The following is an 18,544-nucleotide window of genomic DNA, read 5'->3' on the forward strand; positions in this document are numbered from 1 at the left end:
GTGTACATCAGCTAGCTGCTGAGACATTGACCCAAGGGACAGAAGGAAGGGTTTGTGGAAATTCAGCATTTCTAGTAGATAAAACTTCTAATCATAGAATCGTTAGTGTTGGAAGGGGCCTTTAAAGGCCATCTAGTCCAAGCCCCCTGCAATGAGCAGGGACACCACAGCTGGATCAAGTTGCCCAGGACCGGATCCTGCCTTGCCTTGAAGTCTCCAGGGATGGGGCATCAAACACATCTCTGAGCAGCCTGTTCCAGTGCCTCACCACCCTCACTGTAAAAGACTTTTTCCTTATATCCAACCTAAATCTACCGTCTTAGAGTTGAAGCCATTTCCCCTTGTTCTATCACCACATCACCTTCATGTGGGGAAGTGGCAGCTCTGTGAGAAGTAGCACAGTCCGTGCTGTGTGAGGATAGCTGAGGTTGCTCAGGGCCAGCACTGTGGGGTCAGCAGGAACTTCTGAAACTCCTTGAAAGTTGACATCCCCTAGAACAGATGTGACAGGTTGTGTGGAATGCAGAAATGGGTGAGTTGCCAACTGGAGAGGCATCAACTGGAGTTCACCCTAAAATAAGGTTTTCTATGGGTGTTTGACAGTAGTTTGACCCTCGGTAGGGGAAGGGCCCCAAAAGGAGTTGGCTGTGCACGCTGCAGTGCCCTGAGCCAGGATTTGAGGGTGATTGTTCTCATTAGAAGTAGTGGGAGAAGGCAGCTATGCTGATCACCCGTAGGGCAGGGGCCAGGTGCCTCCCTCTCCGAAAGCTCAACAGCATCATGTGAGCCAGGCTGAGGGTAATTACAACAATTCTAATGCCATTAACCTTTAATCGTGTAGTCCATTAGCAGGCCAAGAGCATTAAAAAAATAAAAAGACCACCAAGCCACGGCATGGCGTCCTGTGCGATTAGGTTGTGCTGCTCTCCAGGACTTGGGACTGCACAGAGATGGCAGAAGGCTCACGTGTGGCCAGGGAACCCCTGGGTGAAGGATGCCACATCAGAGATTTGTTTGTCTCGCTCCTGATGTCTGCTCTCCTTGTCAAGGGAAGATTTTCTTAATGCCGGGTGAGAGGCAGCTTTAAAGGTCAGATGATTCATTGGTCTTGTGAGAGCCACTGAGGAAATGTTGTCAGGCTGTAGTGTTTGCCTTTTTGCATGGGTGTGAGGTTGGCCTGCGTTCCGTAAATAATAAGGCTATATTTAGAAGCAAAGTGCATTATGTCAGACCAGTTTTAGAGGTGACAAAACGCTTAATGAAAAAGCATTAAGCAAGAGAACTCTTTAAAAATAAATATCTTCCTACACTTAGCACATTAGGGTGCTTAATCACCTCTTTGTACGATCAATATGTATGGCATTGGGTAACCAGCAAGCTACTTGGCATTTGTACAGCATCAAACTGCAGACTCCTTAGTCAGCCCATGCATCAAAATAATTACATATAAGGAATACTTCTGGAAATTAACCCCTCCATCTTACAGAAATAACCATGGCAATCTGTGTGGAGATAGCAGCTATTACTGCCCACATGTGGGTTGGTTTTGTTTCCCTATCTAACGCTGAGGTAAACAGAGTATGAAGTGTTTTCTGTACTCTTTAATGCTTTTCAATGGGTTCTGTGAGCATAGCTGCATTGGCTGCTTGCTGCTGCTCAACTCTGAAATCTCTCAGGGAGGAACCGCTTTCAGAACTGCTGGAGAGCAAGCCAGAAGTATAATGCTGTGTACATAAAGCACGTTTTTAAAAGTTAAACCTCTGTGGAAATAGCTGGTGATCTCTCTCTCAAGGTGAAGTTTACGCTTTCCCTTTATCAACTACTTTTACGATGAGCAACTCATCAAGGTGAAGAGGAGGAAAAAACAGGCATGTAAACACCTGTGTGTTTTTATACATGGTTAGTATAGAGCAGTTGTTGTGCTACAAAGCAGTACAGCTGCCTATGCCAACTGTTTGGCTGCAAGAGCAAAGGTCTGGAAAGAGCTGAGATGTTCACCAAGAGAGCTGCTTGTTCCCAGTATGGTTTATCTTCTACATTAATCTTAAAATATTCCCCCTGTTTTTTGCCTTTTTTTTTTTTTTTTTTATATGTGCCCAGCAACCATGGGGAGGCTGAAGTAGTCCACACAGGTTCCATCTGTAGACAGTGCATGGTTTCATCTGGTCCAGCAGAATAATCCTTCTGTTTTCAGGGCATGCTTGGCAATTAAGACACAATCTGTTCTACTTAAGGTATTAGGAAACATATAGTATGATTTAGGAATTGCATTAGGACAACAGATGCTACTCTGAAGAAAGAGTTCACAAGTGGCAGAGTTTGTGGAGTGAACACTTGCAGTTGTGCACTTAAAAAATGTTTGAATTAAGGGAAGAAAACTGCAAGTCAGAATGCAGTGATGACTTCCAATTACTTCCAACATGTTGAATTGGCCGTTATCAGCTGTAAGAAGTCCGCATGCTGAAGGTAACACCCTGCATCTTTAGATCAGACACACATCTGTGCAGGCAGTTATCAACATTGTATTTTTTACTGGCTTTGAGAGAGATGGCTGAGAAACTTCAAATCTGAATTTCAACTGTGCTTTGGGTGGTGGTGCATCGCTGGGGTGAACTGAGGATATCTGATCTTTGACTTTGGGTATGCCATTAAGAGAACTTGAATTCTCTTCCTGTGTTCGATTGTTGGAGCATGCACACAGATCTGTTGATTTGAGACCTAACTGCCACATGCCTTGCTTTTTCCACTCCACAAAATGGAAATAAAAGGATTTGCTATACAGTGGTGGACAGAAACATGCTGAAATGAATGTGAGACATCACATGTGTGAGTTGACTGAGAAGCTGCTTGGGTAAATACTGTGCCATGTACATTACCCACAGCCTGTCCCACTGCGCTGAGCTGGGAGGAGCACCCATGCGATCCTGTGGTGACTGAGCAGCTTAGGAATGGAGATCTTTAATGAGCAAAACGGTTTTTGCATTGTGCTAAATCCGTTCCCCAGCGTGGTTTGCTCCTCAGCCACCTGATAGCCTACCTGCCATAAGGCAGGGGCAGAGCAAGGTGGGAACAAGCAGCAGGGGGTGAGTTCCTTTAATTAGCATTAGATGCTGGTAAGTTGAAAAGCAGTCTGCATCCTAGACAATGGTATGTGACCACAACTCACCCAGCAGCTCCTTAAATGGTAAGGCAATAGGACGAGAGGGAACGTCCTCAAGTTGCTCCAGGGGAGGTTCAGATTGGATATTAGGAAAAACTTCTCAGATAGAGTGGTCAGGACTGGCACAGGATGCCCAGGGAGGTGGGAGAGTCGCCATCCCTGGAGGTGTTCAAGAAACATGTAGTTGTGATAGTAGGGGATGTGATTTAGTGGGGAAATACTGATGAAAGGAGATCTTAGATGTCTTTTCCAACCTTAATGATTCACTGATTCTAAGTTATGTGGCTGCATTGTACTGTACAAGGGTGCCACTTGTGCCTGTGCAGAGCTGGATTGTGCCCGGACTGGGAGAGCTCTGGGTGCAGCAACCCATAAGGTGCTGCTCATTGAAGTGTGTGTCTTATCAGTGCTGTTGCTGCTGAGGTGCTTACGGTGGGCAGTGAGAAACCAAGCACAGCAGGCATTGGATCTCTTCTTCCTATTGAATTTGTGCTGTTGAAGCTGCTGCCAACACCTTGTTCTCAGTCAGTCTTTGCATTATTCATTAATGCTGAGATTGCATGAGGGGAGAGAGACCAGGATCAGTTTGCAAAGTTGCACATTACAGAAGAGAAATTTATGCTGTTGAAGAGAGCAGCAGTAAACGTAACTTTGCAGTTAGCCCCAGAAACAGGCCTGCCACTGTGGGAAACTGCTTTCTTGCAGTGTTATCTCGCTAAAGATGCCTGTTATGCAGAAGAGCCGAAGCACTTTGCCCTTTCTGTCTCTTGTGAACTTCGACCAGTTGGTCAGGGTTGCTTATAAACCAGTTGTGCTGCTTCTCATTCCACGGAACAAAGGTATGCTGGCTCGCTGTAGTGGGTGTCCCTAGGAGGAGAGGCACGAAGTGAAATGGTCGACGAAGAGGCGAAGAGCTTACCGATGGAGCTGAGTGAGAAAGGAGGTGTGGAGAACAACGGGTTTGTTCAAAATGAGGCTTTTGATGACAGGGAGACCGACACCAGCAGCCAAGATGAAATACCAAAAATGTGTGCTGTTGATGTGAGCCCAGTAGCTGTGGCAGAGCCAGCTCTGCAGCCCTATGCAGGAATGCCGAAGGAGGTCCTGCTGAAGTTCTCCAGCCAAGCCCGGTACAGGGTCACCAGGGAGATTCTCTTCTGGCTCATCATCGCTGCTGCCGTCCTGCTCGTGTCTGCCACGGTTGCCATCATTGCTCTGTCCCCAAAGTGCCTCCATTGGTGGCAAGATGGTCCTATCTACCAGGTCTACCCTCGTTCTTTTAAGGACAGCAACATGGATGGGAACGGTGATCTGAAAGGTATGTAACTAAGCAGGGCAGCTGTTGTCTGTGTGTTAGGTATGTACTTAAAAATAATTTTAAAAGTCACCTTATAGTTGAGCAGAGAAAGACACTGACTTGAAAGCGGGACGTGAAAGTTGTCCTCATAACCACTGCCTGGTGAGCCACATTGCCAATTATTAGATATCAGAAGCTTCTTGCTCAAGGTATCCTATGCCTGGAGTTAGACCAAGTCTTTGGAGGTGGAGCTGAGAGCAAACAGGAACACAACTGCCATTATGGGAAAACTGTGGTCAGATGGGAGGATGGGTGCTGGGACACTTTGTCACACTGGTTTGGCTGCATCCCCCTGAGAAGTCAGAAAAATCAAACTGACAAAGTGAGAGGGGGAACAAAGTGTTCCTTTTTGTTTTCTTTATGGTCTGGATGTTCCTGAGATCTTATTAAGGAAGTGTACCTGATACTGACCACGTATTGGTAGCTGTGCTTCTAAAATGAATGTCTTAGCCCCGTAGCATCTGAAAAACTTCTAGACAAAAAGCACTAGCTGTAGCAAATTGTAGGAGACTTCCTAACAGAAGGAAAAACTGAGATGCATTAAAACTGTACTTCCCTTTGGGTAGTCAAAGAATTGATTGACTTTGAAACCAGAAAGTAATGTTGTGGCTGTATTTCAATAAAATACAGGCATTTGTTTTCATAAGTGAACGTTAAATACATTGCATGAAATTGTGAGTATTTTAATACTGCGGAATAGAAGTGGTCTTCAGTCAGTTTTTTGAATGATTATTATTTTCCTTTTTCCCTATAGAAGTGGCTTTGAATGGTTTCCATTCTGTGGTCTCCTGCTGTTCCTGAAGAAATTGCAAGGTTGCCATGCTATCTGAGATTGGTGAAAACTGGGAGTGGTTATATAGCAAGGAGATCTTTGTTCTGTCTTTGGGAGCCCACAGCAAACTTAATTTAACAAAACCTTTTTGTTTTTTGTAATCATATGATGCCCTTTTCCTTTTAATAGGTATCCAAGAAAAGCTGGACCATATCACGCATTTAAATATAAAAACCATCTGGATCACATCGTTCTATAAGTCCCCCTTAAAAGACTCCGGCTATGGAGCTGAAGACTTCTACGATATTGATCCCATGTTTGGATCAATGCGTGATTTTGAGGATCTTCTTGCATCCATACACGATCGAGGTAAGCTCTGATCAAAATAGCTCTGTTAAAAAGGAGTTTGCTGTTATGATACAGGTGTGCCTAGTAGCTTTCTGGAGAAAGCTGAAAAACAGTTACAAGATTAAGAGGGAGCATACATTTCCTTCCTGCAGTTGTGTCTTTGGTTGGAGGCACGTGTGCCTTAAACCAAATCCTTGCCCAGCTGGTTCCCCTTATGGCTGTTGGGCTGAATGGAAGATAGCCTTGCCAGTCCCAAAATGTTCAGGATTTCATTTAATAAATAAATAAATAAAAATGTGATCCTTACCATAAAAAAGCTTGATTAACAAATGTGTGTGTTTTAGGGTTAAAGGTAATAATGGATTTTATACCAAACCATACCAGTGACAAGCACCATTGGTTTCAGCTCAGTCGCAATCGCACTGGGAAGTACACAGATTACTACATCTGGCAGGACTGCACACAGGCAGGGGCGGCCATCACTGCTCCCAACAACTGGGTGAGTGTGGGCAGGGACGCTCGTAAATCACCCACTGGATTGCAGGTTGCCAGGTAAGCACCTGGAACACAATGGTCCTGTGGACACGGGGCCGTAGCCTCCAGCACTGGGGGCAGGGATTGGGTGCCACAACATAAGGAGGACGTAAAGCTATTAGAGAGCGTCCAAGGGAGGGCTGTGAAGATGGTCAAGATCTGCAGGGTAAGGTGTGTGAGGAGCTGCTGATGTCCTAATTCTAAAAAAAATGGTCCTACCTATGTTTCCCTCTCTATTTGTAGTAATTCCCAGCAAAAGTTTACTTAGAAGCATGAAACAGTATTGAACATGAAATACGTGTGGCAAAAGCGTGACTGAAAGGAGGAACAGCTAACAGGAGAAGGAGATGAGAAACAAAATATTAATATCAATCCTATTTATTGCATCGATGAGGCATTTTGTGCCTTGTGATATGCTTGTAATGCATCACATTTTAAATTATACATGTGACTAAATGTTCAACTCAGAGTTCTGATGATTTTTCTTCCCCTTATTTGAACAGGTAAGTGTCCATGGGAATTCCAGCTGGCAGTACGATGATGTGAGGAAGCAGTGTTATTTTCATCAGTTTGGGAAAGAACAGCCGGACTTAAATTTCCGCAACCCTGCCGTTCAGCAAGAAATCCATGTAAGTGTATGATTTGCTGCTGCACCAATAGCACAGCTTTACAGTTTAATTGAAAGTAATTTGAGGATTAGAGTACATTTAAATGATTGAAACAGAAAAGCAGTAAGTTTGTAAGCAATATTCTTCATCTTCTGATGCTTCTGATGTGGAGGACAACATCTGATGAAAGGATTGACATGGACAGTCAAGTGTCACTGGTGCTGGAGTACAGCTGAATCACCCAACTGAGAGAAGCTTTAATCTCTGTTGATACAAGGAGCTGTTTATTAGCCAGCCCTATGGGGGTAACACCTTGTTTTAGCAGAGGTGTTTGTGTTTTCATGGCAGTGAGGCAATGCTGATCTGAAATGCAAGGAATGCTGGGGCTCGTGGATAAGGAGGATTTGTGAGTTTCAGTCTGTGTGCATCTCTGGTGGCTTTATGTGGGGAGAGACACAGATGTACAACCAAGAATGTTGCACCAAGGAAGAGCTGTGTTCTGATGAAACCTCGTGCTTGTCTGCAATATGTCTCCCAGTAGATAAAACAGAATTTGCTAAAATATTGGAAGCAGGCCTGCACCTGGGGAGTATGACAACTGTGTTTTTCCTTTTTTTTCCTTACCTTTGTTATACCCTGCCAGGTGGTAGGACAGCTACCTCAGCTGTTTTGATGTAGCCCCTTTTTTTTTTCTGCTGTGATACTGAATTTTGGTGTCTTTCTGTGGTAGTTTTCCTGCCTGCCCAATTCTAGTGCAGTTGTCTCCCAGGCTGTCTCTGTTTCTCCTCACTGTGGGTGTTGCAAGCATGTGAAGGAACAAAACAAAACTTGGTTGTGCTTGTTATTCAAAGCATGAAATGAGACTGCTCTTAGGACTGATCCTCAACCAACTCCACCAGTAACGTCTCTGTCTTGTTGCTTCCCTTAGCACCACATCTTTGCACTCTTCTCTTTTCCTGCTACTGCCTGTGCTTTTTAATGATGTGGCAGTTTTTCTTTTTTTTTTTAATTGATATGCTACTGAAGATAAAGTAGCAAATAGGTGCTGCATTTCCTTTGAGAAGAAATTAAGTGAAGACTAGTATGTTTAGTCTGATAATGCTCACTTTAGGTAAATGCTTATGAATACAATTAATTGCTTTGGTGTGTTTTGAAGTAATACTTTAGTAATTTAATTCAGAATCCTGTTTCATCTTAGGACTGTGTAAGTGAGGAGGAAGCTTCAGCTTCTCTGAAGAACTCTATTGCTTTTGGTTTAGTTCCTGGGCATGGGGGAGCAGTAAACTTTTTAGCAACCAGGGGCTGTAGCTTTCTGTCTTAAGTAAAAGTAATCATTCTCAGTACAAAGTCAGTACCTGGTATTTGCAGGTACTACATAAAAATCTGTAAGCTTGAGTGAGGAGTAGTTCTATTCTGGTAACTGTATTTTATACATTTTTAAACAACAAGAAGTTGTTTTTGTATTGAGGCAAGATAACAGTTTCTGTATTACAGGAACACTTACACAAACTCCTCAAGAGAGATTGATCTTCAGAGCTGTTGGTGAAAAACAGAGTAATTAGAACTATGATAATATAATAACTCCTGAAGTAGAAATAGTTTTGCTAATAGTGACTAACCTCTACATTTGGCAACGGAATTATAAATCCATAGCAGTTAACTTGGATAATAATTTTGGTGTTCCTGCAAATCAACAAATAAGCCTGAAAAATAAAATAGAAAAATCGCCATCTGTCAAGTAAAAGGGAACAAATATTCTAAGAGTTCTATTGTATAAAATGAAAATTGGTGGCATGAGGTCTGTGCAGAACAACATACACTCACGTTTGAATCAATATGCTCTATCTACGTGCAGTAAGATGGTGTTCTCCAGCAACAGTGCTTAGCCTGATCCAAGCTCTTCTGATAGAAGAGATGAGAAGGCCCTTAGGCATGTTTTGGCCCTGGACTTGTGAATTATAAGAGAAGTTGCAGAACAGTATTTTTTTTTTTTTAATACCAGAAGAAATAATAGAACATCACCTATTTAGATAACAGTTCTAACTCGGCAGGATTCATTTTCACTTCAAGTAAAATTAGAAGTACAAATTCAAAAATGTTATATGTTAATGTCTACTAATGGGTTTTCTCTTTAAGTATGTATCATTTTGAATGAGATGGGCTCACTTGGAATTCTCAACTCTTCTCTTTGTCCTAGGATGTTATCAAATTTTGGCTTGGCAAAGGAGTCGATGGATTTAGTTTTGTCGCTGTTAAATTTCTTCTAGAAGCCACACACCTACGAGATGAGCCACAAGTGAACAAGTCTCAGAATCCTGTAATACATATTTTGGCTTTTTTGCCTGTATTTTCCATGGGTGCAAGAGACTGTTTTTACACTTTGGGGTTTTAATTATGGCTTTAGAAGTGCTGAGTCAGTTGTGTTCCTTGGAAGGCGGTTCCTGGACTTGTTGGAAGAATCACAGAATCACAGAATTGTAGGGGTTGGAAGGGACCTCCAGAGATCATCGAGTCCAACCCCCCTGCCAAAGCAGGATCCCTACACCAGGTCACACAGGAAGGGTTGAGCAGGAGCGCTGTGGGTGAGAATTGTCCATACACCCACTGTATTTTTGTGCAGACAGTTGCTTCTAGTTTTGTTTAAACTGTTTAGACTTTTCAATTTTTTTCCTAAAAAGACCAGACTTGTGAATTCTAATATTTCATTGGTTGTCTTGGGGAGCCCATTACAAGAGATGAGCTCAGCACTCTGGCTCACTTGGGATCCCATTGCGGACTCTAACACATACTTCTTTGCAGTAAAACAAACAAAACCCCACCTTCTGTTGGCAATATTCTAGAGTGAGGAGTGGCCAGAGGCATGCATGCATCGTGTTACTTGGGCTTTTGTTGAAGTAGTGAGCCTGGTGATGATAGCTTATCTGCTGCATTGGTGATTTCAGAACTTACCAGTTCTACAAATACAATGTTGTTACCACAGCAATGCACTGGTGTGCTAAACTTACTTCAGTTTAAAACTTTGCTTGGGTTGGTGAATTGTCTCAGGAAGAATTTGGAGAGTTTTGAATTCTAAAATATTGGACTCATAACACTGCTTTGTCTTTAAGGAGAGCATCACAGCCTATTCAGAGCTCTACCATGACTATACAACCACACAAGTTGGTATGCATGATATCATCCGTAGCTTTCGCCAAACCATGGATCAATACAGCAGTGAACCTGGCCGATACAGGTAGTCATTGTCATGGCTAGGGAATTTCTTTCTCTCTTTTTGTCTCCGTCCTTATAACAATAAAATGCTTTTTGTCTTTTTCTAATGTATAACACGATATGCCGTGTAAGGTTTTTGTCCTCAAGTGTTATACTCTTTCCCAAAGTGCCCAGGAAAGGAAGCATGCAGTAAGTTGGCTCTGGTAGCTCTATTGTAGCTGTGGACTGTAACAAGTAGGCAGATTGTGTGATCGCTCATTGTGGCACAATTGTAATCAAAGCCCATGAGCCTGATCCCCTGTACGGTATTAACAATATGGTTCAGATTGGATATGTGATCAGAGATTGTCAGAATCACAGCATAGCTGAGGCTGTCAAGCACCTCTGGAGGCCACTTGCTCCAAACCCTGCTCAAACAGGGAGGACATCCAGAGCTGACTGCCCAGGATCATTCCCAGATGGCTTTTGAGGATGGAAACTACAAGCCTGTCTGGGCAGCCTGTGCCAATACTCAGTTACTCCTGCAGTTTAAAAGTAATGCAAAGAAGCAGCTTTCCAGGTATCTCCCCTTATCTGCTTTACAAACTACAAATATCTCTGTATGTTTTGTTTTTTTTTTTATGAGGAGGGGGGAGGCAGATGTAATTCTTAATCCTGTATTATTTTCTAAGTATGTTGAATACTGTTCCTAGCTTTCTTCAGCTCTGTACAAATCAGGGATAAGACAAAAAAAGGCTCCTTGTTTACTTTTTTGTAGATTTATGGGTTCTGACAGTGATGAAAACGAAGACATAGAAGGAACAATGATGTATTATGGAACAACTTTTGTCCAAGAAGCAGATTTCCCATTCAATTTCCATCTAATTAACATGAAAAATCTATCTGGCAACAGTGTTTCTGAAGCTGTCAATGTGTGGATGAAAAACATGCCTGAAGGAAAATGGCCAAACTGGGTGGTAAGAGTTCTGGACTTGGTGTTATAGGAAAGGCCTTTTCCTGTAGGTGATAAGGTGATGGAACCTCCACACACGTGGATTTCAGTGGGATTAGCTGTGCAGGTGTTTGCTATGATCTATGTTTGGGATATGGAAGAGATGAGCCATAGGCTAAGCACTGAAACTACAGCCTCTGATCATTTCTACATTTGCAATGTGGGAGCAGTTCTGTTTGGGTATCAAATGTGATCCTCAGGAATGCAGTTTTGTACCCTCGAGGCATCATCTCTGTGAGAGCAGGCAAAATGTCCAAGTTAATATTTAGAAAAATCTTTTGGCTGTTTTGGCTTTCAGAAAGAAAACTAGCTCATATACAGACCATGTGGAGCTGCAGCCAATTGTTTCACATCCCTTCCTACATACAGATCTCTTTGGTTTCAGTCCCATTCTTCAACATGCTCACCTTTGGGAATTTCTCTTGTGGGGCTGCCAGCTTCTCACAACCCCATATAAGAGTCACCACAAAACAAGCACCACCTTTGCCTGGCAGTGAGAAGGGAGCCGTATCTGGGGGAATTAACAAAGTCTCGGGCTCCCCTCACTTCTATCACCTACATTCTAAAATAGTTTGGGCAAAAATGTGCACTGGCATTTAAAAAAAAAAAAAAAAAAATCCTCCTTGTAGATTTGGAAGTGAAAGTGGAAGAAAGTAACCTCCTGCAGCTGCCAATGCTGGGGGCCACTGTCAGGCCCTTTTCTTAGTATGAGACGGTCTCCTGTCATTTATCTCTTTTGAGATAATTAGTAATGTAATTGTGCAATTGGGATGTGCATGTGTTTGGCCAATACACTTAAAACATACTGAGCTACTCAACTGGACAGTGATTTTGGTGCTTCACTTGACAAGGCAAGAACAGACTGGGATCCTCTCTTAGCCTGGTGGAGATATTGTGAATTTAATTATTTTTTTTCCTTTATTTCGGTGCCTGTGAACGGAACTTCACTCCAAATGGTTTTTGTCTTAGACCTGTTTCACATATGCATAGAATTGTATGTCTTTTTAATGGAATGATGTTTTCTTTAGGTTGGAAGCCCAAACACTGCTCGGATTTCATCTCGGTTTGGGAATGAGTATGTCAAAGTTATAAACATGCTGCTGTTAACCCTCCCTGGTACTCCTATAACTTATTATGGTGAAGAAATAGGCATGGAGAACATTGCATCAGCAAATGTAAGTTAAGAGTATATAAATTCTGATCCTGTTGTTATTTAGTTCTGATTAATGGAATATTTGAAAATACAAGATCAACCAAATCCAGTCTTTGTCAATATTTAGGTGTGATACTATGTTCTTCATTGCAAAGCTGTTATACAGGATGCAGAAATGGCCAGGCCTGAAACCAGAACCAAGGCTCTGGCACCTTGCTGAGCTGCTAGGTTACGGTCCTGGTCCCTGTTTTCTGCCCTCAGCTGGATCAGACTAGCCTGTTCTGTGGTAGCCTTGCTTTGCTTTGCTTCAGCAGAAGGCATAGCAGTTGCCAGTGTCAGGCCTAGGCCAGTGGCTCTGATAGGTGTGCAGTTGCCTTAGGCAGGAAGAACAGAGTCCATGTCTCCTTCCTCCCACAGTACTTTATTCACTCTATCAAAGTCCATTATTTCCTGGCTAATTTTTAAAGGAATTCAGAGTTCATGGAAGCGTAGCTAAAGCCTCTGTCTCCTGGAGACTGCTTTGTTCTTGCTATAAAGAGGCACCTGTCAAAGCCTCTCTGAAGCGCACAAACTCAGAAGAGGGGGTCTCCAAAAAGAGGTGTGTGAGCACACCAGGCACTGCTCAGCACTTACTGTAGAAGTGATTTTTCCTTGTCAAGCAGGGTCTCAATTTTTGTTTTTGGATTTCAGATCCAAAGCTAGGTAGCTGAGCCTGCAGACCATGCATGCAACTTATTTGTTCACAGTTAAAAGTAAGACATAGCAGGATGTTTGTTTGCTTATAGTTTGTTCAGAACTTAATCAAAGTCAAGGGATTAAAACAAAGTGCTTGTACCTTTCACGCTGTGCTGACCTGCCTTTCAGTTGTGTATGTGATTTCTTGTCTCTTGCACCTGACTACTGTTGTCTCTTTGCTGGAGATATGCCTGCATGATTGGAAAAGGTCATGCCCAAAAGGGAATAGCCCAGATCTGCATCTTCTGGCTATATTTGAGCACCTTGAGAACGTGGTCCTAAGGCAGATGCAGTTCTCAATGTGGAAAGCCTCTGTTACGACATGATGAGCTGTAAGTGATCCAGGAGACTCCTGGTGTGAACTGACAATAAAACTTTCTGGTTCAAGTACTGGACAGACCAACCAGAGGCACCGACAGGACTGAACTTGGCAAGGGATGTTAGAAACAACAAGAAGGGATTCTACAAGTATGTAGATCAGAAGAGACAGGCCAAAGAGAGCTTAACTCCTCTACTAAATGATAAAGGAGAGAATGGGCTACAACAGATATGGAGAAGGCTGAGATGCTCTGAGTTCTTTGCCTCAGTCTTCACTAGCAGCCAGAATTCTCACACAGAGCTAGGAACTGGCGGGAGCAAAATCTCCCCCACTGTAAGGACTGAACAAATCTGAGACCAACTCATGGGACTGAATGTGTACAAATCCGTGGGGCCAGAAGGCATGCATCCCAGGGTCTTAAGGGACCTGGCTGATATGGTTGCTGAGCCACTCTCCATAGCATCTGAAAAGTTGTCGCTGTCATGCAAAGACCCCAGGGACTGGAAAAAGGGAAACATCACTCCCATTTACGGGAAAGGAAGGAAGACTCAGGGAACTACAGGCTGGTAAGCCTCACCTCTGTGCCTGGGAAGATCATGGAACAGATCCTCCTGGAAGACACATTAAGGCACAAGAGGGACAAGTGGGTGTTCTGAGACAGCCAGCATGGCTTCCCCAAGGGAAGATCGTGCCTAACCAATCTGGTAGCCTTCTATGATGGAGTAATGGCAGTGGTGGACAAATTGAAGATAACTGATGTCATCTACCTGGATTTCTGCAAGGACTTTGACATGGTCCCCCACCACATCCTTATCTCTGAATTGGAAAGAGATAGAGTTGAATGCTGGACTATTCAGTGGATAAGGTTGGAAGGTTGCAGCCAGAAGGTTGTGGTCAACAGCTCAGTGTCCAGGTGGAGACTGGTAATGAGCGGTGACCCCCCATGGGTTCCTCTTGGGACTGGTACTCATTAACATCGTTATCAGTGACATAGATGATGAGATTGAGTGCTCCCTCAGCAAGTTTGCTGATGACACCAAAGCGAGCGATGTGGCTGATATGGCAGAAGGGAGGGATACCATCCAGAGGGACATTGATAAACTCAAGAGGTGGGCCCTTGTGAACTTAAGGAGGTTCAACAAAGCAAAGTGCAAGGTTTTGCACTTGGGTCGAGGTAACTTCAGATGTGTATACAAGCTGGGAGAAGAACTCCTTGAGAGTAGCCCTGCTGAGAAGGACTTACAGGTCTTGGTTGATGAAAAACTTAACATGAGCCAACAGTGTGTGCTTGCGGCCCAGAAGGCCGATGGTATCCTGGACTGCATCAAAAGGGGTGGCCAGCAGGGTGAGGGAGGTGACTCCCCCCTTTACTCTGCCCTCATGAGGCCCTAGCTGCATCCAAGTCTGGGGTCCCAAACACAGGAAAGATGAGGAGCTTTTGGAGAGGACGGTGATGAGGATGATCTAAGGGCTGGAACACCTCTCCTGTGAAGATAGGCTGATGGGCAACCTGGTCTGGTGGTTGGCGATCCTGCACATAGCAGGGGGGTTGAAACTAGATGATCGTTATGGTCCTTTTCAACCCAGGCCATTCTATGATTCTATATGATTCTATGATTGTTCACCCTGACAAAGAGAAGGCTGCTGGGAGACCTGATTGTGGCCTTCCAGTGTTTAAAGGGAGTTAATAAACATGAAGGAATTCAACTTTTTACGTGGGCAGGTAGCGATAGGGCATGGGGGAATGGTTTAAAACTAAAGGAATGGAGATTTAGATTAGATGTCAGAGGGAAGTTTTTTACTGAAAGAGTGGTGAGGTGCTGGAACAGATTATCCAGAGTTTGTGGATGCCCCATCCCTGGAGGTGTTAAAGGCCAGGTTGGATGGGTCCCTGAGCGATCTGATCTAGTACTTGATCTCACAGTTTGAAACCCTGCCTGTTGCAGAGGGGCTGGAACTTGATGATCCTTGAGATCCCTTCCAACCCAAGCCATTCTATGATTCTGTTACAGAATGAGGCAGCTTCTGGTGATGTTACTGAGAGTATTATTGGCCAGATTTGTACCAAAGGGAAAGGTGCACTTGGTGCACTCATCCCTAAGTTTGTCTGATTCAGCTGTGAAGAAATGTCTCTGATAGGAAATCGCTTCGTCTCTGAGAAACCAAAAAAATGTGTCCATTATCTTACTGTCATTGATTACTGACAGAAAGATGCTCTTCAGCAAAGTGGCTTGCCCTTGGGTATTGTCACATTTAGTTGCCATCCTGTGGCTCATGGATTTGTAACAATGCAAAACCACTCTTCATTCAATCTGGGGAGGAAGAATCCCTGATTAGTGGGGTAGAGAGGATTTGCTCAAGAAATAGTTTTCAATCCTAGCATTTGAAAGTCTTTAAGAATCATGAAAAGATAAAGATAAAAGGGAGTGTTACAAGTGTTAAAAACTTAGGATTCTTTTTTTCCCTGCTTTTCAGAACATGCTAAAAGGAGAAACCCGTTATTTATAATGTCATGAAGCAAAGTGACAATTTCTTTTGTCAAGCTGCTATTCTGACAGATTGTAGTGAAAAGTGTCCTTTATATGAAAAAACAATTTTCATAGGAAACAAACACCCAAAGTATGTGCAAAATATTTTATGCCCTCTTATGTCATTAAATTTAAGTGTCAGATCTTTTGGCAAGCTCTTCAATAACATTGAGGAAGCTTTGTCATAATTTTTCTGAATCCCTCAAAATCAGAACTTCAGTCTTCTTACATAACACCTTTCAATAAGCTAAAAGTTGCTATTCAGTACAGTTGTTGAACTTGAGAAATTTCTTTCTCACATGAGTAATCCTCCCCAAGCTGTACCCCTTGCAAACAAAAGCTTGAAGAGATCTGTGGTGAAAAGTTTGGTGACTAGAGAAGAACAGATGCTCAATAACATTTACTCGTTTACTGTTATCTCTTCTTGAGACTCATTTTCTCATACTTTCTCTAAGTGCATGTCTAGTTATTTATCAGAATATTCTAGCTGCTTTTAGTCAACTTTTATCCAACCATCTGTTGCAAGGGGAGACTACTGCTTACTTGGAGCTCCACATTTAGCCAGTAGTGCTGTATCTGTTAGACTGTCTGTTCTCTTCCATTACCACAGAGCAACTCTTTTCTTCTGTTTCTCTTGAGATTTGCATCAGGATTACATCCTCCTTGCTGACTCTTAACATCAACCAGAGAAAATAATGCTGAAATGGTGATTGTGTGGAAGCTGAGAATGTGTTATTTAAGAACCAACTTTTTAACAGGCTAATCAAAGTACACAACTTGGTAATGGCTCTAACACCACTTTATTTTCTAGGTGACCTTTCCAGAGAAATCCCCTATGCAGTGGAATGGCAATGATAATGCTGGTTTTACTGAAGGCAACAGTAGCTGGGTACCTGTTAACTCTGACTACCAAACAGTCAATGCTGAAGTAGGTATTTGCTTGTGACAAACTAATGGTCTAAAAGTATCCCGATGTATCTATTTTTCTCCAACTTCCAATGGGACCCGGCAGTGTAACTAACGAAAACAAACTCCAGGGAGGGAAACAGAAAAGCACTGAATCTTAACTGATTTTATTAAGAAAAGAAATCCTTGCATCAGCAAAGAGTCTGCTTCAGCTGTAGTCATTTAAACAGAGAAACTGCAACGATAATGTCGATGTGGCAATTTGACTTAACATCCCTTTAATCATTTTAACATTAACTTTAAATCCAATACTTTTTCATTTATATTAGTGTATGTAAAGCACCCTCCTTCTAATAACTTTACATAGACTATTTGTAATGTATATAAATACATTTTTTAAAGTAGTTGAGCAGTGGCTTAAGCAGATTTTGCTGATCTACAGTGTTGACCAATACTGAAGACAAAAATATAATGCAAAGACTGGGGGAAAAAGCAAAAACAAACCCCAGCAAACAGGAAATAACTCCTATGACTTCAGTAGATCAGACTCAATGAAAAAGGTCCACTGTCAAGCTTTAAATGGCTGTGGTTTTCTGTAGAACAAATGCTAAACACTCTAAGGGACAGCTGGAAGGTAGTGTCTGTGTCAAGGAAATCCTGTCCTGCTGGATAATCTCTGCCACTCTACAAATCTCAAGAAAGTGCAGGAGAAAAAGCACTTTTGATATGGAATTGGCAGGCAAATTTGAAGAGAATTAATTGTTAGAACTAAATTCTAAGAGGTGTGTTCTTGGTAGATGGTGTGGGCGTGTGAGGTCTATCTCCTACAGTGCTGACTCTGTTGCAGGTTCAGATGACCCAGTCCAACTCAACCCTGAATTTGTACAGAGAACTAAGTCTACTTCGCAGCAATGAGCTACCCATACATCGGGGGTGGATGTGCTCCATCTGGAATGACAATGATATTTTTGTGTACGTGAGGGAATTGGATGGGTTAGACAGTGTCTTTATGATGGTTCTCAATTTTGGACATGAATCGACAATAGATCTGAAAGCTATAGTTCCAAGCCTCCCATCTCAAGCTGTGATAAGACTAAGTACTAATTTTAGCAATACTGGTAAAGCTGTTGATACCAAAATAATTAAAACTGAAGCAGGAGAAGGTCTGGTCCTTGAATATAAAACAGAAAAGCCTGTTCATAATATGGAAGCTTTTCTAGAAAACTGTTTTGTGGCTGAAAAAGCTTGTTATTCCAGTGCCTTCAATTTACTCTACATGAACTGCTAAATGCAAGAGTAGCTTTCATGTTAACTTAGAAAATGCTCGGATCAGAGAAATGCTAATTCTTTTTGGCTTTTCAGGCTTGCTTTCTGTACGCAATAAACAGCTTGAAAAATAAAATTAATACCAAATTGTCTTGTATCTGTACTGGGTAATAAACAATTTTGTCATTTAAATAGTGATCACAATTTAGGTATTCATTTTGTATTATCTTCTGGAGGCACCTAATTTTTAAGATTACTATGCTTTTATCTTATCAGATAAGAGTTCTGCCACCTCTAAATTCCTGTTCTTGAGTCCTTTTTTTTTTTTGCAGTCTGTTAGGCCCTACCATATGATTAGTACAGAGTAGTGTACTGCATAGTTAGGAAGGGCAACAGTATTTTCCTAGATATGGAAATTAGTTTTGGAATAATTTAATGAGATTTTTTAATTAAATACAACTTTGTGGGGGGATTTACTGCCTTGTGTAAAATTTACTCTTGGATGAGAGGTCTTAAGATGGGGAAGGCTGCTCATAAAACATTCATGTCTTCATACATTAGGCATACATTAGACTTTCAGCACAAGCTGTCTTGCACTACAGCTCCACTTGTACAGTGCTGTACTGCTTGCTTATGAACAGAACTGCATAAAAAAGC

The 18,544-nt window shown here is 42.4% G+C and overlaps 2 protein-coding genes across 6 annotated transcripts in view; one reads left to right on the forward strand and one right to left on the reverse strand.

Moving 5' to 3' along the window:
• On the forward strand, positions 1–17,909 carry SLC3A1 (solute carrier family 3 member 1). Its single transcript, XM_031594718.2, has 10 exons — positions 1–4,478; positions 5,479–5,658; positions 5,982–6,136; positions 6,675–6,800; positions 8,977–9,096; positions 9,887–10,011; positions 10,747–10,945; positions 12,009–12,155; positions 16,527–16,643; positions 17,469–17,909. The coding sequence occupies exons 1-10, from the start codon at positions 4,052–4,054 to the stop codon at positions 17,907–17,909; spliced, it is 2,037 nt and encodes a 678-aa protein (XP_031450578.2). The 5' UTR covers positions 1–4,051.
• The window catches only part of PREPL (prolyl endopeptidase like), a 27,339-nt gene continuing 15,515 nt past the window's right edge, over positions 6,721–18,544 (reverse strand). The window contains exons 15-17 of one of the 5 annotated variants that reach the window (XM_090135168.1): positions 8,399–8,482; positions 8,284–8,315; positions 6,721–6,777 (exon numbers count right to left, since the gene is read on the reverse strand). In XM_090135168.1, coding sequence (XP_089991294.1) covers positions 8,310–8,315; positions 8,399–8,482 — 90 coding nt within the window. In that variant the 3' untranslated portion in view covers positions 6,721–6,777; positions 8,284–8,309. Of the gene's footprint in view, positions 6,778–8,283; positions 8,483–16,191; positions 16,388–18,544 lie in introns of those variants that run through there. The other 4 variants (XM_090135167.1, XM_090135165.1, XM_090135164.1 and 1 more) reach the window with 4 other exon arrangements.

The sequence above is a fragment of the Phasianus colchicus genome, chromosome 2, assembly GCF_987193195.1.
Source record: "Phasianus colchicus chromosome 2, bPhaCol1.hap1.1, whole genome shotgun sequence".
Taxonomy (NCBI): Eukaryota; Metazoa; Chordata; class Aves; order Galliformes; family Phasianidae; genus Phasianus; species Phasianus colchicus.

Excerpts from the sequence above, each read along its gene's own strand:
- SLC3A1 (XM_031594718.2), top strand. The coding sequence starts at position 4,052 with ATGGTCGACGAAGAGGCGAAGAGCTTACCGATGGAGCTGAGTGAGAAA. Across the intron at positions 9,097-9,886 it reads TGAACAAGTCTCAGAATCCT|GAGAGCATCACAGCCTATTC; the intron begins GTAATACATATT and ends TTTGTCTTTAAG. Across the intron at positions 12,156-16,526 it reads AGAACATTGCATCAGCAAAT|GTGACCTTTCCAGAGAAATC; the intron begins GTAAGTTAAGAG and ends TTTATTTTCTAG.